Raw genomic sequence first — 24628 nt, forward strand, 5'->3', positions numbered from 1 at the left:
TGGTCACCAAGCTGGTGAACCGAGGTTACCAGCCCCACCTGGAAGACTTCCTCCTGAGGATGAATTTCAACAACTACTACAGAGGCACATGAGCCATGGCTCCCCAAGGCTGTTGTGTGACTGAATGCACTCACCTTCTCTGTAAATAGTCACCCCCTAATAAAGGGTCCTGCCCAGGGAGCTGCTGCCTCACTGGCCCAGGCAGGAGCAGGCTGGCAATCAGTCACATAGAGCTCTTTATTAGAGGGGGCTGGGGGGCTGTTTGTACAGACAGGAGGACCTCCCCCCTTCTGCCCCCGCCCCCGACATAGCTCAGCAATGCTTCCCATGGGATGAGTTTCTCTAAGACCCTGAAGATGAAGCAGTCAGTGGGCTGCAGTTCACCTACAGGGGCAGGGGAGGGTCCCTGCTCTGTCTGGGACCCCCTCCCCCTCTTCAGTACCGTTGCTGCTGGCAGGTCTGTCTCTGGTCTTACCATCCCCTCACAGGAGGCAGATACGAATGGTTCTGTCACTATGTGAACAGCTTCAGAGAAATGCAAAGGGAGGAAGCTCTGACTGGAGCCAAGAAAAGAAGCAGTGAGTCTGGGGGTTAGGGTTAGGCTGCTGAGTCAGCATCAGACAGAGACAGGTCAGGACTGACTGGATGTCTTTGCCTTCATGGAAAAACAGCGATTTGGGGGGCTGAGGTGTGGCCCCACCCCCACAGCAGCTGGAGATGTGACAGGACCAACCAGAGCAACCAAATGCCCTGTTTTGTAACTCAGCGATGCCCAGAGAAGCCTTGTGAGACTGCAGGTGGGTGGGAGATGCCCACAAGGCGGCTATGAAGATCACGTCACACAGAGCTCTGCAGCCCAGAGGGGAGGCTTTCTGCTGTAGGACAGGTGACCACTGCTGCCTGAGGCTGCAGCCCCGCTCTCCGTGGCTTCTGGGAGCCTGTCTACCTCCTCTTCCTGTTCCTCACAATACGGTTTCTCCAGCAGTTTCAACACCCTCCTTACCTGGACAGGAGCAAGACACAAGCATATGAACAGGAAAGGAAAGGAGGGAAGAAGGCCTCCCACACCCTCCAAGCATGGCCGCTCATGCACACACCTCTGAGAAATCTCCCTGCTCTGCAGCTTCTATGGCATTCTGGGCGATATAGTTCCTCAGGACATACTTGGGGTTGTTGGATCGCATGACTCCTACACGTTCCACGTTCCAGGTGTTCCTGCCACTGACACTTTGCATGTCTCTTTCCAACCGGGCTCTGGAATCACAGAGGGACACTGGCTGCCATCTGCAGCTTGTGGGCCTCCCTTGCCTGTCCTGCTCAGCCCTACTTTATCCATTCCTTCACTAGGCACTGATTAAGTACCTACTGGCACTATGCTAGCTTCACGGACTATGGAGACCAAAATGATCTTTACCCTCATGGAGTTTATAGTCTCTTAGAGGGAGGCAATCAGGGCACAGACAGGGCAAAGGCATGGAGGCAGAGAAGGCCTATGGGGTGTGAGGAAACTGTAATTAAGGCAAGTTTGGCTGGAAGAGAGTAACATGGAATAAGCTTGAAAGAGGAGGCTAGGACCAGATGGGGGAAGAATTTGTTTTCCCTGGAGCCCAGGAGTATGGGCAGGTGTGAGCCCTGGAGGCAGGGAGGCCAGCCTTGATGAGGAAGCCCTCACCTGTATCTCTGGAGCCATGCCTCCCAATGTTCCCGGTTGCGACTGATCAGCTCAGTGGCGGACAGATGCTGCAATTTGGAGGACTGCTCGATGCGCTCCAGCTCCTTGTTGATGCTTGCTTTAGTTCCAATTAAAGCAAAGAGCTGAGGATTGGACTGAGCCAGCATGAGCATCATGGAGAGCTGCCTAGGAGTGAAGAAAGTGGGCACTGTCAAGGCCCTGTGCCGGCGCCCTGACAAATGAACACTTCCATGTTGGTGAGCTTGAAAATTCCCTGTATCTGACAGTCATCCCACCTCCTCGCTGTTCTCTCCAACTCCTCCCTGTCCCCCTCCCTCACCTCCTGTGCTGCCTGGGTGCCCCTTTGAGTCTCAGCTGAGAACCCTGAGCCTCACAGTTTACAGAAATAATGAAGGCCCTCCCTTAGCTATGAGCCCCCTTTTTTCCCCCGGCCTGGCCTCACCTCACTTGAAGAAGTGGTCCTTCTTGCCCCCACACACTCATCTGCCTGCGCCAATGAATTCCTTTCAGTGGGCTTCTCGGCACTCACTTGTCTCCCATCTCTCCCTGCGCCCCCATTGTCCCCAATCTCTCTCTCGGCTTCTGTGACCAGACTCCACAAGAAGCCATTGGTAATGTGCATCTCTCTTCATCTACCTGAACCTGCTCTGTCCAAAGTTGCAAGCCACCCCTACCCCCCAACCCCCACTTGCAATCTCATTCATTCCCACAGTTACAAGGTTCCACTTTACGTAACTGATTCCTGCAAGTTTGTGTGTAGTCCTACTTTGTCCTGACGGGTGGAGTGGCCCCTGGGAACAGCCCCTTTCTTCCTGGGCTCCACTCTGGGTGGGGCTGCCTCTGATCCTCCTTCTGCCCATCCATGACTTGGACACCAAGTCCTGAAAGCCTCCCCCACTCCTTTGGCTTTCTGAGGCATCAGCATGTCCCTATTCTATCTGAAGTCTTCTAAGGCTTTCCTTGCTCAGGTATGCTCTCCTCCAGGAAGTCTCCTGGCTGCCCAGCCAAAGGGGTTGCTCCTCTTCCTCTACACTTATCCCTCTGGTGGCAGGTACTAGGGTCCCTTCTTCCCACCTCCAGAGGCATATAGGCCCCAGAAGGGTCCACTTCCCCATCCCAGGGAGGCTTGGCTTCCTGTTATCAACTACCCAACAGTGACTCCAGTGAACAACCCTGTCTGCCTCCCCTGGTGCTTCTTTGGGGGAGGCTTGACCAGAACCCTATGGAGGTTCAGGCTCTTGATGGGGTGAGAGGTAGCACCCCATGTAACTCCCTGTGGCCTCTCACCACCCTGTGGCACAAAACTCACTCCTGGGAAACTGCAGGCTTTGAAATCAGCTCTGGATTCCACTGGCTTGGGAGTCACAAAGACCTGAGGTTCAACTTCACCTTTCTACCTGCCTCAGTTTTCTCATGCATGAAATGGTGACAGGAATTCCCACAGCACTTGTACCTTCTGGGCTTGAGTCACAAATGAGATCATCTGTGTCAAGTCCCAGTGAATGTCATTATTATGCCCTAAGTAGAGATAACAGCAGAAGATTCATCAGCAAGGAAAATGAAAGAACTTCCTGGAGCTCTCTTTGTTGGAGGCCCCAGTCACTGTGTGGACGTCCCCAGAGGAGAGCTCTGGACTCTCACCATCAGGTGAGGAAGGGAGTGCTGTTATTATCTGCATTTTACAGATGAGGAAACTGAAGCAGGCGGCAGTGAAGTGACTTGTCTAGGGTCACCCAGCCCAGCTCCAGGCCCTGGGCTCAGTGCAGCATTTCGCCTGTGCAGGGCAGCTACCTGGGATCCATCTGCGGCCTGAAGGCCAGCTTCAGTTCTTCCAAGGAGGCACATTGCTGGGCAAGCTGGTCGAGGAAGCAGGCCCCCTGGGTGGGCTCCGAGGCCACCGAGAAAGAGCTCAGTAAGTAGAATGTGTTTGTGAAGTCTGCCCCTAGAAACCAAAACAAGGCCCGTGGGCACCAGGGCCTTCTGCAGGCAGTGGCCCTGATTCTAGCCTGTCCATTGGGCCATTTCAGTTCCTTGGCCATCACCTGCCACCCCCCAGGACCTCAGCTGACCTGTGAGATGCATGGTCTCCAAGAGGGAGGATACCAGCTCCCGGTCCTCCTCAAGTTCCAGTTGGATCAGGCCCAGCTTCCGCCTCATCTTGTGCAAATAATGCCTCTCAAACTCAGCGTCGTACTCCTCGAGGATGGGCTCGCTGAGCTCCAGGGGCAGCTCGGGCACCAGGGCCTCGGCCAGCTTCTGAAGATTCCACTTGCATACCTCGGGCTGCTTGTTGTACGCGTAGCGGCCGGTCGTGTCCGAGCTGTTGCAGATGTGATCAGGATCGTACCTGATCAGGGAATTATATTGGGTCACCTGTTAGGGTAACCGTCAGACAGCTAGCGTCGGGCTTTCCTGGGCCCTGGGAGGGGGGCACCTCACCTGTCCATGAACCCAAAGGGCCCATAGTCGATGGTGAGCCCCACGATGCTCATGTTGTCTGTGTTCAGCACGCCATGACAGAAGCCCACACATTGCCAGTCAGCCACCAGCCTCGCTGTACGCCGAGTGACCTGGCCAAGGGAAGTGGGGCACAGTCACAGCCGAACCTCATCCTGCATCTCTCTCAGGGCAAGCAGGCACTCTGCTCAGATCTCTAGGCTACCCTGTTTTCTCTTTCTTCTCCCTTGAACTCATCACCTTAGCCACACAAGTTCCAGGGGAAGGTGGCCCTAACAGGGAAAAACTCAAGGTAATTTCCCAGGGACATTCCCTGGAGAACACCCCCCACCCCACGTGTCTGCCTGCTCCCCAGCTATCCCACCCCCTGCTAAGTCAGGGATGACTTATTCATAGAAAGCAGTGCGGTGGCCTTCGCTCTCCACCTAGTCCTTTGCCCAGAGTGGGGGGAGCAGGGTTCAGGAGTCCCCCAAAAGGAGACAATTACAGTCACAAACTCATGGATGGGGAAAACTCCACCAAAGCATCAGCAACTACAAAAAGGTCTCCAGAAAGTTAAATTCTGAGAAAAGATCACCTGAGCTGCCCCAGCTCTGCCTCCCAGAGTCCCAAACTCCCTTCAAAGCTCAGCTGGGGCACCTGAGCCCCCTTCCTGACTCCCCCGCCTTGTGTCTCTGTTGTATTTTCTAATGTAAGAGCTGTGCCAAGTACACAGCAGGTGCTTAGTAAAAGAAGATGCTAGAGACTTTGGCAACAATTCAGAGGCCTCAGGCTGTTGAAAATAAACAGCTCCTTGTTTTTTCTGTCTGTCCTTGGTTTGTTCTAATGGGGTTTTCACAGAAATCCACTGTCCTCTGGGGTCCCCAGGGGAGGCAAGTGCTTTTGCTTCAGCCCTAGAGGCCAGAGAGAACTCTGGGACAACCACTGGACCAGGCTGGCTCAAGGAAAGAAGGTCCCATGGTCACCATCCTAAGGCTTCCTGAGTGGCCTGCCATCCCTCACAGGAAGCTGGGTCAGACTCTGAGCCCCTAGCAGCCCTGTAACAGTTTGCCAAGAGGAAGGAGGGAAAAGCTGCATTTACTCTTCCCAGACCCTGGAGCCCCCAGCCTACCTACCTCCCGGAAAAAGGCTGCATTTCTTTGCACGCTGTTTTCTGCAAAGGCAGCCTGGATTTCTGGGTAAAAACTGCTGATGACATAATCGAGCATTTGTATCCGGATGTCATTCCGCCCTACACTGGGGCCTTTCCGCCCTGTGTGTTCATCTGGGGGCTTAAAAATCTCAAAAGAGCCAAACCTGGGAGGAGAAAAAGTGGGATTTTCAGGATGGCAGACCCTCACCACATAAAAACCAAGGCCTAGGCTCCATAATTAGGATCTGTGAATTTCCCACCAAGTTGGCTGCCTTCGTATCTCAGCCAGTTAGCAAGACTGTTCTCATCAGGCTCCCTTGGCTCATCACATTGTCTCAGGAAAGTGGAAGCAGTGCAGATCTGAGAAGCTAGGCTTTCTGGCCTCCCTCCCACCCTGATATTCCAGCTGCTGGCTGCCCTTCAGCTTTGCCCAGAACCCATGCCAAGAAAGCAGGGCAACCATGCTGAGCAGGTCAAGCCCCATCAGCTCTTCAGTTAGTAAGATCTCTCCTTGGCATCAGAGGTTTCCAGGCTCGTGCTGGCTGGGCAGCAGCTCAGCAGCCTGAGATAAGGGGAGGTCCGGTGTCAAGGCTAATGCTGAGCACCTATGAGGCCAGGCGATAAACAACCCTTTACCAGCCAGGCTCTTCTGCCCTCCCTGCACCTTCCCCCCATTTCTGTTTATTGTTTGCAACATTCATCGCATTCACTGAAGCACAGGGTCCTTTACCTGTGGCTGGCAGGATGGCCCTTGGCACACAGCCCAGCCATGCCGGAGCTCCTCAAAGGGGGAAGGAGCAGTCCTCCCCACCCCACTCACTTCCTAGAGACACCAAGGACCCCTTCGGTTTTGGGACAGTGGCAGTCCAGCGGCCCCCCAAGGAGCCTTTCTGACTGAAATCAACTGAAGTACAATATTGGGCAGACCCCAGATCAACCAATCACCCACAGTCACCATGTTATCTTCACACCCAGGCAGGCCTCAGTCCAGGGACCCCCATTACCTTAGGAAGGTAGAGGCTATGCGCAGCACCACAGCGCAGTTTTCATATTTGGGATTGCCATCATAGTAAATGTCGCGGATCACCTTGGACTCCGAGGTCACACACGAGCCCGCCCGGGTCGTGGGGATGCCCAAGTGAAACATGGCTTCACTGCACAGGAATTCCCTTATACTGGAGCGCAGAACTTTACGGCCATCAGCTTGCCTAGAACCAAAGAGACCTTTGAGCCCTTGCCCCAACTTCGCCCTTGGGCCTTCCTCCCCACAACCAGAAAGGCCCCTCTTTGGGGTGAGCACTAGACAGAGCACAGGCCTCTGACCCCAAAGACCATGGCCAGTATCGATCTACATTTTAAAAAGCAGCCTGAAGCTTGTGGCGGATGGATCTCCTCCCCAGGCAGCCAGGGCCAAAGCACAGAAGAGGACTTGCTGACCACAGGGGCTGAATACAGTTTTCTTGGACAGATCACTGTCCACATTTCTGAGCCTCAGTTTCCTTCTCTGACCTACATGATTTCTAAAGTCCCTGCCAACTTTGAATCCTAAGATAAACAGGAAAAAAACAGCCTGAGGCACTTGGACAGTCAACAGCTCTCCTTCCCACAAGGATCTAAGAAGAGAAAAACCTGGGAATTACCTAAGCCCTTTCTTCCAAAAGCAGGAATCCGTGCCAGGATGCCCCTAATGTGTCATCTTCTGGTCTCCACTGGAATACCTCTATCAATGCAGAACTCACTACAAAGCCCATTGCAGTCTGGGACAAGTCCAGTTGAGAGGAAGCCAAATGTAACCTTACAGACCATCTTCATCCACTGGTCCCAGCAGAATATATCTTATCCTCTTGCCAAATGACCAATCTTTCAGAAATGCCGTGTTAAGTGATGAGGAGAGGGGGTGCAGACCCCTCCAAGCAAGATCTCCAGGGAGAACAGTCGAAGGGTAGAGGCCTCAGTTATTTGGGAAGTAAGTGGCTGACAGCCAGGATCTATCACATCTTTATTCTCTGCCTCGGCTCTTTCTTATCAACAGTGTTTAGGGTGAGTCAGAACTGCCCAGTCATGCTGAGACCACGGATGGGAGAGCTGATGTGGAAATTCTCCCTGTGACATTTCCCCAGAGAAGCTTCGCTGGTTAGAGGAGAAGGGGCCGGGCCAAGATGTAACCTGACCCAGCCTTGATCCTTAGCAGACAATGGTAAAAATAAACTCCCCTTGGCCCTTTTATCTGAACCTGAGACAAAAGGACTTACTTCTTATCCAGGTGAGATTTCAGAGTCTTAAGCAGGAATCTGGCTGCCACTGAGACTAATTCTACAAGAGCAGTCTTCCTGAAAGCCTGGAGTGGGCCTGTAGGCTCTGGTAGGAGAGGGGTACCAGCGTCCATTCTATACCCAGGCACCTGACCAGGGAGCAAACAGCAGCACCCTGAACACCCCCAGTTTGGTTGGGGGTGGGCTCGTCTCCTTTGCAGGCTGGGGAACTATGGGCAGTTGACCCAAGTCAGGTGGCCAAGGTTAGTTAGCTAGGCCTCAAGCAGCAGACACGCACTTCCTACTGTCAAGGTGCCAGCATTCTACTGGGAGAGTGGTAGGATGAGCAGAGCTTTGTAAACAGTTGGCATAGCATTTAAAACCCAGGGTTGTCTCCATCCCATGCAAAGAGGCCTCCAATCAGAGTTCTAGAAGGACTCAGAAAATTGATAAAAACATCAAGAGTGCCAGCTGGCAAGAAAGCCAAGGATGAATTCCTTCTGTAAAATCCGTTTCCTTAAATCATCATGTGTACAGAAAACCATGTTAGCCTTTCATCAGAAAAGACGATGCTACAATCTGACAAAATAACAGCTCACGCCTTCAGAGTCCATCATGGTTTACAAAGCACTTCCCTCACAGCAGGGCAGTTTTTACTGAAAAGGAAACTGAGGCTCAGAGATCAGCAAAGTTGCAGTTCCAGGCCTGGAACCCAAGTCTCCAAGCCTAGTGCTCTCAATCTAGCTCCAGGTGACTGACAGCAGCAATTCAAGGATTTACAAATGCATAGTCCAAAGAAAAGAGACAGAATCCAAAAAGCGCAAAGCCGAAGTGGCAGAATACGGTTTGTGACTAAGGACAGATAGAGGACTCAAAGGAATGCCCCATGACTAGAGATGGAAAAACAGAACCCCAAGGCACCAGGGTCTGTAACAAAGCAAACTGTCCTGGGGCGGGGGTAAACCGCCCCTCCCCAACAGAACAGTGCCTGCCAAAGATGGGACCCAGGCGGCCCTCCATAGGTGACACATGATCACTCTGTGGGGGAAGGGAGCTAGATATATCAATGTCTGAGTGGCCTTAAGCTCACCACCCCCTCTCTGGGCCTCAGTTTCCTCCCCGGTAAAATGAGGGGCTAGACTAGATTGCCTCTATCCCTACCCTATGACATGCATCCCATAACAACAAATCCCCAAGGGCAGGGGCTGAATCCTCTCCCTCCCCAGACCTCACCCTTCCTTTCCTGGGGCTCCCCTCCTACAACTCCCCAGGTCCCATTCAGCAAAGTAAAAGTACTCTGATCTGGGCAGGCTGGGGGGGCAGGTGAAAGCCGGGTACTGAGGGTCACCTCACTCTCAGGTTTGTTTAAAGGAACGGGTTTAGATATCAGTCACAGGAAAAGCTGCTTCCCCCCACCCCAAACCTGGACCACTGAGGCTGAGGGGGGCAGAGGCAGTCAAGAACTAGAGCACAGGAAGGGGCTGTTGCGGAGGAGAAGGGAAATATGGATAGAGCAAGGAACGTGGGAGGGCTAGGGAAATGGGGGGCTCTAAGGTTGGCAGTCTGGTTGGGAACGGAAGACTGAGGCGTTGGAACTGTGAGGGGAAAGAGAGGACATACCGGGAAGGGGGCGGTGGGTGTCCGAGGGGGTGGGGTCAGAGCACCCCTGGGCAGGCACGTCGGGGTAGGGGCTCGGGTCTCACCTGGAGAAAGGCGTGAGGCCCGCGCCCTTGAGCTGCAGCTCCCAGCGCTGCCCGCTCGGGCCCAGCACCTCGCCCAGGTACATGGCGGCGCCGTCGCCCAGCTGCCCCGCGAAGCTGCCGAACTGGTGGCCACAGTAGCAGTGCGCGGCGGGCTCCGAGCCGGGCAGCAGCGCGTTGCCGCTGAAGTAAAGCTCCAGCTCGGCCTCGGGGCCAGAGGCCGCGCGGCGGCGGCGGGAGCGGGGCGCCCCGGCCCCGGCCTCCTCCTTCTCCGGCTCCTCCTCTTCGCTTTCGGGCCCGGCTTCCGGCGGCGGGCCCAGGCCGAGCAGAGTCAGCGCCGGGGCCGACAGCGCGACGAGGCGCGGCTCCCGCAGCGGGGAAGGCCGGACGCGGCTGAAGCAGGCGCCCGGCACAGGCCGCGGGGCTGGGTCCCCGCCTGGCGGCGGCTCCTCCACGGGCAGTGCCCGCAGGGCACGGTTATCGAAGCGCAGGCCCGTGAGCCAGCCGCGGGCGGCGGGCTGCATGGCGGGCGGCCCCGAGGAGCGCGGACGTGGGCCGGGCCGGGCAGCACCCGGAGGCGGCGGCGGCAGGAACAGCGGCAGGCGCGGGCGGCGCAGGGCGGCGGAGCGGGACACGGCAGCGGCCATTCACCTCGGCGGCCCGCGCGCACTGCGCAGCCTCGGGGCCCTCCCATCTCCGTGGCTCCGGCCCGGGGAGGAGTTTCGCACGACAGCCAATCCGGGCCCGGGAACTGTATCTTTATTTGGCTTGGGGGCGGAGCTTCTCCTGGCTTCCGTTTCTCCCCCCCCCCCCCCCCCCCCCCCCGACTAGACGTGCGCAGCTGCGCTCTCCAATTGGAGTGGGGCCTAGGGGAGGGTCTGCGTGCTGGAGCCGAACCCAAGAGCAGCGGCCAAGGCCGAAGGGTGTACGGTGCAAGGCTCCGCCTCCCAAAAAATACCAAATCCTAGGTCCGGAGGTCTCCTGTCAGGAAAGGGTCGGGCCAAGGGGGCGGCATTGCGCCGGTCAAGCAGCGAAGAGTTCGGTGAGCGCGGCTCCTTCCGGCCAATCCCGCGTGCCTGATCCAGCGCCTCGCCCTCTGACCAATACCGAGCCAAGGCTTCTGCGTTCAGGGGGCGGGGCTCAGCCCGCCCACAATCTCGGAGAGGAGGGGCGGTGACTCCACCCTCCAACCAATGAGGAGAGTTAGAGACAGGCCCTTGTTTGCCAAACCGCTTAAAGTCCAGGGGGCGCGGCTCCGCCTTCCAGCCATTCCGCCGAGGAGTGGACGTGACTCCACCCTTCAACCAATAAGGAGCAGAAGGGGAGGGGCTTCTCTCCCCAAACCACACAAAGTCTAGGGGGCGAGGCTGCGACCTCCAATTGTCGCCGAGCGGGGTGACCGTCGTTCCGCCCTCCACCCAATAGGGAGCAGAGGGGGCGGAACCTCCATTTCCAAACACCAAAGAATCCACGCCGCGATTTGAGGGCTTGCAGGGATCCCCACGCTGAGGGCCCGTGGCTGCGACCTCTGCCCAATATGGGTAAAAGAGAGCAGAACCTCGCTTTCCAAACAACGAAGGGTCGGGGGAGTGAGGCTTGGGTTTCCAACTGTCTCTCCGGTAAGTGCAAGTAATTCCCTCCTCCAGCCAATGAGGGCAGAAGGGGACGGGGTTTCTCTTTCTCATCAGTAAAGATTCCAGGAATCGGGGCTCCGCCTTCCAACCAGTAGCTGGAGGCGGGTCCCAAGCGGGGCTGTGTATCCAATAGGGATCGAAGGGGGCGGAGCTTAGTACTTGGAAGAGCGGCGAGTCTGGGTAACGGAATTGTATGGGCTGTGGAAAGGGCTGCGTGTTCCTCCTGGGCTGAGGAGGACTCGGCACTCCTCTGAGCCAGCCCTGGTGAGATGAAAGGCCCCCAGGGCCACGCCCCCACGCAACCTCGGAGAGGAAGTTGGGTGGCGGCTCCTCCCGCTCTCCCCTTCGGAGTCCTGGAGGCGAAGTCTGCTGGGGGAAGTTGCCCTCAGAGCGGGGCCACGAGGGACTGAATTTCGGACACCTGGCCCAGAGGCGCAGAGAGGGAGGCCTCGCCTTTCGGCTTAGAGGTGGGGCCTCGTTCTCCCACCAATGCGGAGCCAGCGGGCCGGGAGTGAAGCTGCCAGAGAAGGACGGAGGCCCAGCCCGGCGACCTCCACAATCCCAGCGAGGGTGAGCCGAGAGCGTGGGGCTGCTGCGGCCGAACGGAAAGGTGAGCGAGGAAGGCTCGGCTCCTCGCATCCGGCTAGGTCCTGAGGACGAGGCCCAGCCCTCCCACGAGCACGAAGGGCGGTTCAAGGGGGCCGTGCTGGGTCTTCTAGTCAATAGGGAATTGAAAGAGGCAGGTCCCGCCTTACGTCCACCAACGTCACGAGGAAGCGTCGCTGCTCCTTCAGACCATTGGTGAGCCGAGGGGGCGGTGCAGGGTCTCCGGGCCAATGAAGAGCCGACGCACGGAGGCTCCGCCCTCCGACCGCCCCCCAGCACAAGGGAGGTGGCTCCGCTCTCACGCCGGTGATGGCGGGGGGAAGATCCGGGCCCGGATCTCACGAAGAACGGGCTGGTAGGGCGCTCCCCCGCCCCCCAGGCGTGTCCTCGTTGAAGGGGCGGGGCGGGGCCCTTCGGCCACTGGTGGTCCCCCGGGGCGGGGCTGGGTTTTCCATTTCTGCCCCGTAGCACGTGCCGCCAGGGCTGAGTGAAGGGCGGGGGGCCGGGCCTGGCACCTGGGCCCGACCTGACTGCTTGCGGTGGGGGCTTCCGAGGTGTGTCGTCCGAGACGTTCCGCGGCGCAGCGTCACCACGACTTTGGAGCGCCCCGGTCTCTGGGGGCGGAGCTCGGCCTTCGCGTCTCCCCGGAGGCGGGACGAGCCCATCGCTCCGCCCCACCACGAACACTGAGCCCAGGGGCCGCGGCTCGGCCTTCCAGCCGTCCCCCGCCCGCCCCGCTGAAGAGCCCCTGCTACGGCTCACCACTAGCACCGAGCCCAGGGGCCGGGACTCGGCAGATCCGCAGCCCCGAGCCCGGGGATCCGCCGAGGCTCCGCCCCCCAGCCCAGGCGCCGGCCAATGGGCCTCGCGCGAAGCCCCGCCCTTCCACCAATAGAGGGCCTCGCGGCGGAGGCTCCGCCTTTCTGCCGCCTCCGCACGCATTCACCGTAGTCCAGGCGGTCTGCTTCTGCATTTAACCAACCTGGGACAGGAGGGGCGGGCCTTGGCGGGACCAAGCTGGGCGCGCTCCGCACCCGCCGGGGGGCGGAGCTTCCAGGACACGCCCCCTGTCCTTGTGATGAAATAAGACCACGTGGGCTCGCCCCACCCTCCTCTGGTCTGTCTATTGGGGAGGTGTATGTGAAACCCGAGGTCCAAGTCCAGAGTGTTGGAGTGTGCGTGATAGTTGTGCGCCTGCGCACTCGCGGCCTGAGCGGCCCTCGTGGTGCTGCGGGAACGTCCCCAGCAAACACGTGGGTCCCGCCGTCTGCATTCGGGATGTCCGGCGCCCACGTGGCTCCAGTAAGCGAGTGTGTGTGACTGTGTGTGCGTGTAAACAAAAGGGTTTTGGGGTATCCCTTAATTCGTTCCAGTTATTTAGTCTAATGTAGTTTAATCGGCCGCTGGGTGGAGTCAGGAGGACGCGAGTTCAAATCCAGCCTCAGACACTTCCTAGCCATGTGACCCTGGGCATGTCACTTCACCCCGTTTGCCTCAGTTTCCGCAGCTGTACAATGAGCTGGAGAAGGACATGGCAAAGCACTCAGTATCTTTACCGAGAGAACCTTGAATGGGGTCCAGAAGAGTTGGACATGACTGAAGAGACTCAACACAGCATGCATGGCCCGATGACCTTTTTGGTATAATCATATTTTTCCATACTCAGAGGTTCTTGGATATAGACAGGTGGGCTTGGGTTTGATCCAAAGCTTGAAGGCTTATTGATAGCAACATTGTGTGTGTGCATGTGCATGCATGTACATATGTATGTGTGTGTTGTATGTGAGAGAGAGAGAGTGTCAGGTGGCAGAGCCAGGTTCAGGGGAATGGGTAAGAAGAGACCTTTTCATCTTGCTCTATTTGCTAGGTAATGTGCTTGCCTTGGGTTCTGTCCTGGGACATTTAAAGAACAGGGGGAGTGTGCGGAGAGGAGAAAAGCCCCTGCACCTTAGAGCCAGAGAGCCCTTTGCGGTTTATTGAAACATAGCTCCAGACTGAGTTGGGCGGATTAAGTTAGTTGAACCTGTATAGTCTCTTCCACTTCTGATACTATATCCACATTAGCAACTCTTGAGTGGATGGGAGTTAAATAGGACCTCCTAGCTTTGAGTCAAGTAGATGTTTGGGATAGAGAGTTGATGCTCCTAGCTAGAGGAGGTAGTTATAAAAAAAAAGTCACTAAGTGCCTTCAATTTCTAGTTAATACTTACTGTTCTATGTTCTCCTTTGATCATTACAGCAATCCTATGAGTGGGAGGGGAAGGGAATAAGCATTTATTAAGTACCTACTATATGCCTGGCACTGGACTAAGGGCATTACAGATATTATCTCTGTTTGAGAGATGAGGAAACTGAGGTTGAGAGGTTAAGTGACTTACCCAAATTCCCACAATTTACAAGTATCTGAGAAACTTTTTGAACCAAGATCTCCCTAACTGCAGCCCCAGTCTCTCATGTGTTCATGTTTGTGCTCTGCCCACCCAGGTTCCTATGGGTATGCCAAATATATGGTTTCCACGTTTATCTTTTCTACCTTCCTGCTGATAGTATGTGCATTTGTAGAAGAGTGCTCCCAGGTTCAGAGGAATGGGGAAAGTTCAGACTGCTTGTTTACTGCTGGTTTTCTTACTTTGCTAATTCATATTTATTGCCTTTGCTTTGAGCTGTGTTTTCTGGAATAAGTAAAAGTTGTCAATAGTCATATGAAAAAATGTTCTAAGTCACTAATAATCAGATAAATGTCAATTAAAACAACCCTGAGGTACCACCTCGCATCTCTTAGTTCAAATGACATAACAGATAAGGAAAATGTCAAATGCTAGAGGGGAATATGAGAAAGCAGGAACATTAATGTACTGTTAGTGGAGTTGTGAACTGATCCAACTGTTCTGGAGGGTAATTTGGAACTTTACCCAAAGCGCTATAAAACTGAGCATACCCTTTGATCCAGCTTTACCACTAGTAGGACTGTATCCCAAAGAGATCAAATGAAAAGGAAAAGGACCTAGATATACAAAAATATAGCAGCATTTTTTATGGTGGCAAAGAATTGGAAACTGAGAGGATGCCAATCAATTGGGGAATAACTGAGTAAGTGATGGAATGCTACTGTGTCATAAGAAATTGTGTGGGATGGCTCAGGTCCCTACATAAATTAATTACTCAGAGGCCTCTCAAAGTGATGACAGAAAAGAGATTTATTCGATTCTCGAGAAGCGGGGCCAACCTGTAAGAGTAGGAAAGACAAAGACAAAGAAAAGGCAGTGATTTACATAGACCCTAACACAAGTCCCTCCCTCCCCACTGACCATTATTCTCATTAGCTGAGAATATGATCTGACATTCTAGACACGAAATCTAACCAATCCCTTTTGAAATGAAGACATCGAGGAATTATGTGAGTTTTGTCCAATCATTGAGACCCTAATACACTACACAGTTTTATATCCTTATATGGAACTATTCTATTCTAAAAATATTGTAACCTTGAGCCTTTAGGCCTTACCTCACCCCTGGGAGAAGAATTACAATCTGAGAAGTCTTCACTAAACCTATCCCATTCAAAATGATGAAGGGGATGGTTTCAGAGGAACTAGGAAAGACTTTATGAACTAACTCAGGTGAAGTGATCAACTGGGAAAGACTTGGTAACTCGGATCAATACAGGGATCTCTCACAATTCCAAAGGACTCATGATGAAACATGCTATCCACCTCTAGATAGAGAAATAGTGGACTCATACTGATTAAAGTATGTATTTTTCTTTTTTCCTTTTTGCTTCCCCTCCCTTGTAACATAGCTAACGTGGAAACAGGATTTGTATGACTTTATGTGTATAATGGGTATAATTTCTTGCCTTCTCAATGGGTGGGGGAGGGAGAAAATTTGGAAATGAAAATTTTAAAAAACCCATAAAAATGAAAATAAAAAAAATTGTGTCCTCTGATTAATAGAAATACATATGGGGTGGGGGGGGGGGGGACGACAAATGAGCTTTGATTGAATCACATGGTACTTTGAAGCTGGGAAAGCTTTTCTGTGGTTGGTCCCCTCCTGTGACAGGGAAGTGTCCCAGGTGCTACAGATATTGTAGTCACATGGACATATTCTACATATGCAGTCTGAAAGTCATGAACACATTACACACACGTGTGTTAAATAGTTTGTTCAGTTATTTTCCCAAACTTTTGGGTGTTGATGGCTTCCAGCTTTTCCTACCATAAAAAGGGACCATATTTTTTGCCTTTTAAAATTTTTTTTAAATTTTAGACTTAAATTCTAAAACTTAAAAACACAATAAGAAAAAAAAAGAAAGATATTAGAAACTAAAATGCAAAATAAGAAAATGCAAGCATTGCCATGTGCACAGCAGAACGTAAGAGGATTCCAAATCTACAGCAATAAATTTCCATTTCAAGAAAGCCTATTTAATAAAGACTATGCATTGTGTTGAGAGCTGTCCAGTTTTTCTTTTCTTCCTTGTGAGTTTTCTTTAGTTCTCTGCTGTGAACTTAGATTTATTTGCCTTTGACAGTACCAGGTTGGCTAGGTCAAAAAGATGAGCAGTTCAGTGACTTTTCTGCTGTAATTTCAAAGTTTTCAGGAATGGTTGGACCAATGCACAATACTACCAACAAAGTAGTTAAGGGCCTATCTTCCCACAGCCCCCCTGCCCCAAATTGTTCCAAGGGCTGTTGAAAGTTTGCAGTTTTAGAAACCAGTACGGGCATCCCCCAGACTTGCTGGGCACTCATAATAAACCAAAGTCTCAACGGATTCAAGTACTCAAGGCACTAGAAGTGAGGGGGCCATCACTGTGACCCTGGACTCTGACTGGTGGCCATCTCTGTGCCGCACTTCCAGGCAGGCAGATACTGCTGCTATCTCCGCTTTCCAATTCTATCCTGGAAAATTTATCACATCCCCACCACCTTTCCTGACATCATTTGCTCAATTAAGCACCATTGTCTCTGACTTCTCTTCAAAACACCCTAGTCTGGCTCCTGCACCTTTCTAGATACTTCACATTACTCCCCTTCATGCGCCAGATGTCCTAGTCAAGCTGGCTGACTTCATCTCCCATCTTCATGCCTTCATCTAGGCTGTGGCCCTGCCCTATGTATGCAATACGTTGCTTTCTCATCTCCCTCTAGACTCAGTTCAGGTGCCATCTGCTTGGATGCTTTCCTGATATCCCCAGTCAGTAGGGCGTATTCCTTTGTATTTACTGAACTGTGGATGTGTCGTGTCCTTCAACAGAAGATTGGCCTCCTGAGGGCAAGGACTATTTGGTTTTTGCATCAGTGGCCCCAGAAAAGCTGATGCATGACAGAATGGTGCTTAATATGATGGGCTTCCAATTGAACTGGCTGTCCTGGAGGAGGCATCAGCTACTTCCAGGGCACAACAAACACCTAGAAGGATCTTTCCTTGTCTCTGGAAGTCCCTGTGCCTCGACTGTCCTTCAGGACTAGCAAACCACCTCCAGGGAGTGGATGGTACCCTATTTTTCCTTCTACTGGTAGTGATAAGTAGAGAATGTTTGAACAAAGTTATTTCTTATTTTCATCTCTATCAGGGAACTTAAATCAATGCATGAGAGGCTCCTCCTTAGAAGAGACCCTTGAAGGCTGCATTTGAACCTCAGTAAATACAAGTTCTCCCCCCCTCCTCCACCAGGTCACAATGTGTGCAGAAGGCTGAATGGAGCAGCCATGGCCAAAGGGTGTAGGCCTGCATCCTGGCCCCTTCCATGGCATCACACGTGCTCTGAGCCCCTGGTAGAGGATGTACAGACCTCTGGAACACAGGCAGTAGACCTGAGGCTGGGAACAGCCATCTCTCAGGCTTGACGGTGACCTGTGCTAGGAGGAGAGAGCCAATTGAAGTCCATCCTAGTCTAGCATGTGTTCTCATCACCTTAGCTGCTGCTTCAGAGTGGTGAGGAAGGAAGAAATATTCCTCTTCCCTACCTCCCTCCCCCACCCCCTGCTAGAAGTGGGAGGGAGCAAGCCAGAAGACAGGTGTTCCTGATCAGGCACCTACCTCAAGTGGTAATGAGGTGGGGGGGGGGGGGTGCCTGTGATTGACAGTTAGGATTTGGTAAAACTGAGCACCTGCACACAGCAGCTTTGGGCCAGGCTAAACCTTGTTTGGATGAACAAAGGTTCCCACACTTGTTTATGAGCTAAAATTTCTCTGAGACTAGGATCTATTTTCATTTCTATTTTTTAAAACTAGTCCGACCTAGGATTTCATGGGTTTAGGGACCTCCTGATGAGTAAAGTCTCTCTCCTAATGCAGAGCAGCACCTAAGGGTACATGACTTGCCCAGGGTCACACATCCTGTTTATGGAAAAGGCAGACTTAAACTCAGGTCTTTGTGACTTAGAGGTCAGCCTTCTATCCAATATTCCATCAAAGTCACTCTTTAAACTTACACAAGGTCAAGTAAAGCCACCATACATTAATTACCTGCTATGTGGCAGGCACTGGGCTAAGACCAGGGGCTACAAAGAAAGGCACAAAAAGCACAGCTCCTGCCCTCAGGCAGCTCACAGACTAATAACAGAAGAGATGAAGGTGAAAGCCCAACCAAGATACAGCTAATAAATGGGAGATGATTCCAGGGTAAGACCATGCTGGGCCTCAGTCCTACACATCCACCCTGGGAGGTGCTCAGGGACTAGAGCAAGTAGGAGGATGCCCAGGCTTGGATGGCAGGGCAGGCCCGTGTAAGAGGTGTAGAGGCTGGCGCAGTGGTTGGTGTCCAGTCTGCTTCCCCCTTCCTCATCTTTTCCCCAGACTTCCCTAGACCAAGTTCCTTCCTGTATCTGGGCCCTGGTTTTCTTATTCTGGTTGAATGAACACAGGGCTAAATCCTCCAGATTGGAGACTTGATGTTCCATGACTCCAGGCCCCAGCTCTCTCCATGACCTGGCTCAACCTTCCCACAAACATAAAGAAAAGAAAGAGAAGATGCAGCCACAACCTCCTGACCCTCCAGACTAGGGTTCCAGGTTCTCTGGAGGGTGCCAGGCCCCTGCCACAACCACAGGTATTATATTACCATGCCAAGGCTGTGAGATTGCTGCAATGGCTGTCCAAGCCATCTTTAAACCTCTGACTATTGTTCAACTTCACCCCCAAGGCACAATGGATGCTGGAGCCGTAGAGTCAGGATCCAAGTGGCTGAGGATGCTGTCTTGGGAGCACCTCCTTCCCCCAGCCTCAGACAAAGGCAGGGCCCTGGGGGAGGGGTCAGAGGTAATTTCCACCTACATCCTTGACATCTCTGCCCCTTCCAGTCAAAGCATAGTTTGAACAGAAAGGGACCCAAATCTGGGCTCTCCAGCATCGCCAACAATTCCAGCTCTGTTCACGTGGACAGGACATCTGACCTAAGCTTTCTGGCTGTAAGGGAACAATGTTCCCCTTATGATGAGTGGAAAATGGTCCCAGTTCACCTGAAGGAAACTTAAGCTCTTAACTTGAGTGTGGGTTTTGGAGAGAACCTGAGCATGTGGGCGGAGTTGGTCACCCTGCCAGGAAAAGTGAGGCCACCTGTTAGACTCTCCTGGACAAGGGACCTGAGAGATGGATGGACAGAAACTAGTGTGGCAGGTGGAGCCGTGGAACAAGGGGCTAGCTGAGGGGAAGATACTGGGACAAAGTCTGGCAGCCTCCAGGCCCATGGTACCTGGAGAGTGGAAGGCCATGGTCTCCCAAGGACACAAGAGTGGGGGTTGGGGGCCCCAGGGAGACAACCACCTTTGGTTGGATGGCACTCCCCTAAAGGAAAGGACATTGTTGTTAATCCATTATTTTCCTGGCATCAGATGAGGCATCAGGAGCACTGGACCTAGGATCAACTTGGCCACTGACAAGCCACATGCAGACCACAGACCTCTAGGGCCAGGAAGATCCCTGTACCTCAGCTGGCCCTTTGGTAACTCCCTCCCATCATTTGTAGTTCTGTCCTCCTGAACCCAGCAGAAACAGGGTAATCATCCTTCTTTATGATAGCTCTTCCAGTAACTGAACACACTCTCACGTCCACCGTGACTCTTCCAGGTCAGATGTCTCCTGTTCTTCCATTGATTTAAGGCCCTTTCCTGTCTTGGCTACCCAACTTGGCACTGCCTCCAGTTTGCCAATGCCCTTTACAAAGGATTCCCACCCCTTCCCCAGCTCAGATGATGCAGTCACAGAAGCAGTCTAGGCCAGTAGTGTCAAAGTCAAAGAGAAATGGGAGTCACTGGTACATAAAGATCCCTGCGAGCACCAAGTGACTTTAGTGACAAAGTGCACAATAGTAACTTTATTTATATTTTATTGTGTTTTTTAAAAATTTTGTTACATACTTCCCAATTAGATTTTAATCTGGTTTGACCATAATAAGGAGTGTTTGACATCTCTGGTCTCATTTAATGGGTTATTAAGATGTAACCATTTCTTGCAAATACCTCTCTGAATCTCATGACCCCAGTTGGTGTTTTCTTGGCAGAAATACTGGAATAGTTTGCCATTGCTTTCTCCAGCTCATTTCACAAATGAGGAAACTGAGGCTAACAAGGTTAAGTAACTTCCCTGGGTCCCACAGCTAGTAAGTGTCTGAGAGCAGATTTGAACTCAGGTCTTCCTGACTCCAGGTCCAACACTAAATCCACTGCACCACTGAGCTGCCCAGCCTACTATGTCTGCCATATTGTAGCTTTGAATTTGACCAGTTGGAAATAATGTATCCAAAGGGAAGTAAGACGTGTTTCAGACAGAAATACTGAGATTCGGCCCCCACCCAAAGCCCTGAGGCTGGAAGCAGCATTTGAATCTCAGACCCCAAACGCTGGCTGGGAGGATCAGGAGGCGAGGTGGGTGTGAGGAGAATATTCAGAGGTCAAGTCACTGGCTGGGAAAATGCCCAGAAAAGGGAAAAGAAATAAGACTATAGAAGGTTACTTTCTTGGTGAACAGGCATTTCCTCCCTTCCTTTCTGATGAGGAAGAACAATGCTTACCATCAGGCAAAGACACAGAAGTCAAGGCTTCTGTGTCCCAGCCTACCCAATGGGCTCAGGCCATGGAAGAGCTCAAAAAGAATTTTGAAAATCAAGTTAGAGAGGTGGAGGAAAAGCTAGGAAGAGAAATGAGAGACATGAAGTCAAAGCATGAACAGCAGATCAGCTCCCTGCTAAAGGAGACCCAAAAAAATGTTGAAGAAAATAACACGTTGAAAACTAGCCTAACTCAATTGGCAAAAGAGGTTCAAAAAGCCAATGAGGAGAAGAATGCTTTCAAAAGCAGAATTAGCCAAATGGAAAAGGAGATTCAAAAGCTCACTGAAGAAAATAGTTCTTTCAAAATTAGAATGGCACAGATGGAGGCTAAGGACTTTATGAGAAAGCAAGAAATCACAGAACAAAACCAGAAGAATGGAAAAATGGAAGATAATGTGAAATATCTCATTGGAAAAACAACTGACCTGGAAAATAGATCCAGGAGAGACAATTTAAAAATTATGGGACTACCTGAAAGCCATGATCAAAAGAAGAGCCTAGACATCATCTTTCATGAAATTATCAAGGAAAACTGCCTTGAGATTCTAGAACCAGAGGGCAAAATAAATATTCAAGGAATCCACAGAACACTGCCTGAAAGAGATCCAAAAAGAGAAACTCCTAGGAACATTGTGGCCAAATTCCAGAGTTCCCAGGTCAAGGAGAAAATATTGCAAGCAGCTAGAAAGAAACAATTCAAGTATTGTGGAAATACAATCAGGATAACACAAGATCTAGCAGCCTCTACATTAAGGGATCGAAGGGCATGGAATAGGATATTCCAGAAGTCAAAGGAACTAGGACTAAAACCAAGAATCACCTACCCAGCAAAACTGAGTATAATACTTCAGGGGAAAAATTGGTCTTTCAATGAAATAGAGGATTTTCAAGCATTCTTGATGAAAAGACCAGAGCTGAAAAGAAAATTTGACTTTCAAACACAAGAATGAAGAGAACCATGAAAAGGTGAACAGCAAAGAGAAGTCATAAGGGACTTACTAAAGTTGAACTGTTTACATTCCTACATGGAAAGACAATATTTGTAACTCTTGAAACATTTCAGTATCTGGGTACTGGGTGGGATTACACACACACACACGTGCACACACGCACACATACATAGAGACAGAGTGCACAGAGTGAATTGAAGAGGATGGGATCATATCTTAAAAAAAAATGAAATCAAGCAGTGAGAGAGAAATATATTGGGAGGAGAAAGGGAGAAATTGAATGGGGCAAATTATCTCTCATAAAAGAGGCAAGCAAAAGACTCATTAGTGGAGGGATCAAGAGGGGAGGTGAGAGAAAAACATGAAGTTTACTCTCATCACATTCCACTAAAGGAAAGAATAAAATGCACACTCATTTTGGTATGAAAACCTATCTTACAATACAGGAAAGTGGGGGATAAGGGGATAAGCAGGGTGGGGGGGATGATAGAAGGGAGGTCATGGGGAGGAGAGTGCAATTTGAGGTCGACACTCATGGGAAGGGATAGGATCAAAAGAGAATAGAAGTAATGGGGGTCAGGATAGGATGGAGGGAAATATAGTTAGTCTTATACAACACAACTATTATGGAAGTCATTTGCAAAACTACACAGATTTGGCCTATATTGAATTGCTTGCCTTCCAAAGGGAAGGGGTGGAGAGGGAGGGAGGTAAAGAAGTTGGAACTCAAAGCGTTAGGATCAACTGTCGAGTAATGTTCTTGCCACTAGGAAATAAGAAATACAGGTAAAGGGGTATAGAAAGCTATCTGGCCCTACAGGACAAAAGAGAAGACGGAGACAAGGGCAGAGAGGGATGATAGAAGAGAGAGCAGAATGGTCATAGGGGCAATTAAAATGCTTGGTGTTTGGGGGGGGAGGGGATAAAAGGGGAGAAAATTTGTAACCCAAAATTTTGTGAAAATGAATGTTAAAAGTTAAATAAATAAATTTAATAATAATAATAAAAAGAAATACTGAGATTCGTCAGGTTAAAAAAATTTTCATTTTTTATTGATAATTTTTATTATTAAATTACCTTCATTTCCAAATATATTTCTACCTAGCGATCAATGGCTCCCTAGTAATAGACTGAAAATGAAAGAAAAGAGAAAAAGCCCAGTTCAGGAAAACCAACGAAAGCCATCAAGGGTGTCTAATAGTAAGTGTATCATTTCCACCCATTGTCTCTCACATCTGAAGAGCCAGGAGACCTAATTTCAAATCCCAGATCAGATATTTACGAGTTTTGTGACTCTAGGCAAGTCAATTAATCACTCTGAGTCATAGTTTACTCATTGGTAAACTAGGGATGGGGCAGCTAGGTGGCTCAATGGATAGAACACTAGACCTGGAGTCAGGAAGACCTGAGTTCAAATTTGACCTCAGACTGTGTGACCCTATGCAAGTCACTTAACCTCTGCGGATTCACTGGAAAAGTAAACAACAAATCATTCTAGTATCTTTGCCAAGAAAATCACATGGACAGAATTGGGGTGCTTCAGTCCACAGGGTCATGAAGAACAGGACACAAAATCGGGACACCAAGAGATAGTGGAGACTTAAGTGAGATATGGAGGTAAGGCACTTTGGAAACTTTAAAGTGCTTTTGAAATGTGGGCTTGGCTATTTTCTCAAGCTTAATACAAATCTATCTGGCCCAAAGCCAGCTTATCTCCACAAGATCATGGGGACCATCCTAATCACACAATCACACACACTTTGTCTCAGTTTTGTGTTCTTTCCATGGGTATTGAAGGTGTTGGGACCATCCTCCTCCTGTTCTGCTTACTTCACTCTGTATCTGTTTATGTAAGTCTTCCCATACTTCTCTATATACCACATGTTCATAATTTCTGACATCACAGTAATATGCCGTGATGTTCCTGAACCATCATTTGCTATTTCTCAACTGATGGGCATCAGACACTCAACTGAAGGGCTGACAGCATTGTTCTGGTGTATAGGGCTCTGCTTTTTGTCATTGACCTCCTCAAGGCATGTGTGACCAGCAGGGGATCTCAGGGTCAAAGGGTTGAAACATTTTAGTCACTTACCAGTCATCTCTTCCTTTCCCACCAACCTGTGCTCCTTTGGACTCTTTTGGACTCTCTCTTCATCATGCCCGCCAGGGACCTCATCATTGGGAAATCTCATCACCCTGAATGGTCTGAATCTACTTTGGGACTCACACTTCACGAGCCATAAAAATTCCATTTCAGGAGTGGGCCCAGACCATCTCTATTTATCACCCACAGATCCTTTGATTTCTCCATTAGATATCTCCCAACTATTTTTAGCTTCTGTTTGTGTATCATCCTCCCCCATTGGATTTTAAAGGCAGAGACTGTCTTCCTTTCTTGAATTTGTATTCCTGATACTTACCACAGGACCTGATACATAGTAGGCCCCTATTAAAAACCAACTGACTTTTCTTAGTATTATTCCAGACTCCTTTCCCAACTGGTTGGATAGCTTCACCAACCAGCCTGTGACCCCTTCAACAAAGATGTATTTACATTGGCATTGCTGCTGATTGGCTGGGTGTGAGGTGTGTACTTCTATTTGTGATCTGAAACATTCTTTCTTGTGCATGTTAAAAAGATTTTCTTTTTGAGAACTCTTTGTTTATATCCTTTGGTCAAATCCTTTGGGGAATGGGTTTTGGGGCTGATATCTGTGTTGAGTATCAGATCTATGTCAGAGACATTTCATTCTTCTTGTGTCTCTTTGATAAAGGAGAGACTGTCTTTCAGAAACTATAAGAACTCAGAGACTACAGCCAGGGCCTGTTCCTTCTCAGTCTCCCCACAGATTACAAGTTCACTGAGGGCAGAACCTGAGTCTCTCCAAATGAGTTTCTGAATGTCAAGTCTAATCCCTCAGACCAGGGGCTCCTGCAAAACCATCTCAATCAAGGATACCCAGGGACTCCTCTTCAAACCAAGCACTCCCCCAGGGCCACTTCTGTTTTCCTCCAGGCCACTTGTCTTCCCTTGGAACCAGGACCTCCTCCAAAGTCTTGTCTCCACCCTCCTACCTCTGTCTTTCCCCAGACAAGGGGTAGGTTGAAGGCAGGCTATAGGTACCAACTGAGGCAGAGCCAAGGAA

General features: G+C 50.9%; 2 protein-coding genes across 8 annotated transcripts in view; one reads left to right on the forward strand and one right to left on the reverse strand.

Moving 5' to 3' along the window:
- Nucleotides 1-4953, forward strand: part of TUBGCP6 (tubulin gamma complex component 6) — a 35779-nt gene extending 30826 nt beyond the window's left edge. For 3 of the 6 annotated variants that reach the window (XR_011964299.1, XR_011964300.1, XM_072596457.1), the window contains one exon: nucleotides 1-995. Coding sequence is in view for 1 of the 6 variants with exons in the window: in XM_072596457.1 (XP_072452558.1) it covers nucleotides 1-92 (92 nt within the window). In the remaining 5 variants the exon portion in view is untranslated. Of the gene's footprint in view, nucleotides 3341-3378; nucleotides 3606-3720 lie in introns of those variants that run through there. The other 3 variants (XR_011964297.1, XR_011964296.1, XR_011964298.1) reach the window with 3 other exon arrangements.
- On the reverse strand, nucleotides 219-9881 carry SELENOO (selenoprotein O). Of its 2 annotated transcripts, XM_072596469.1 has the most exons (9): nucleotides 9238-9881; nucleotides 6287-6490; nucleotides 5266-5446; nucleotides 4133-4263; nucleotides 3763-4040; nucleotides 3485-3635; nucleotides 1673-1858; nucleotides 1098-1254; nucleotides 219-1003 (listed from the first exon to the last, which is right to left on the reverse strand). In XM_072596469.1, the coding sequence occupies exons 1-9, from the start codon at nucleotides 9879-9881 to the stop codon at nucleotides 824-826; spliced, it is 2112 nt and encodes a 703-aa protein (XP_072452570.1). In that variant the 3' UTR covers nucleotides 219-823. The 2 variants fall into 2 exon arrangements, with proteins under 2 accessions (XP_072452570.1, XP_072452571.1); XM_072596470.1 differs by lacking the exon at nucleotides 1098-1254.
- Nucleotides 9882-24628: the final 14747 nt, after the last annotated feature.

The sequence above is a fragment of the Notamacropus eugenii genome, chromosome 3 (assembly GCF_028372415.1).
Source record: "Notamacropus eugenii isolate mMacEug1 chromosome 3, mMacEug1.pri_v2, whole genome shotgun sequence".
Lineage (NCBI taxonomy): Eukaryota > Metazoa > Chordata > Mammalia > Diprotodontia > Macropodidae > Notamacropus > Notamacropus eugenii.

Bases quoted from the DNA above. Each gene is read 5' to 3' on its own strand.
- SELENOO (XM_072596470.1), bottom strand. From the start codon at position 9,881: ATGGCCGCTGCCGTGTCCCGCTCCGCCGCCCTGCGCCGCCCGCGCCTG. The intron at 4,264-5,265 runs GTAGGTAGGCTG...TCCCTTGGCCAG, and splicing joins ATGCAGCCTTTTTCCGGGAG to GTCACTCGGCGTACAGCGAG. The intron at 1,859-3,484 runs GTAGCTGCCCTG...CTTCACTCCTAG, and splicing joins AGGCCGCAGATGGATCCCAG to GCAGCTCTCCATGATGCTCA.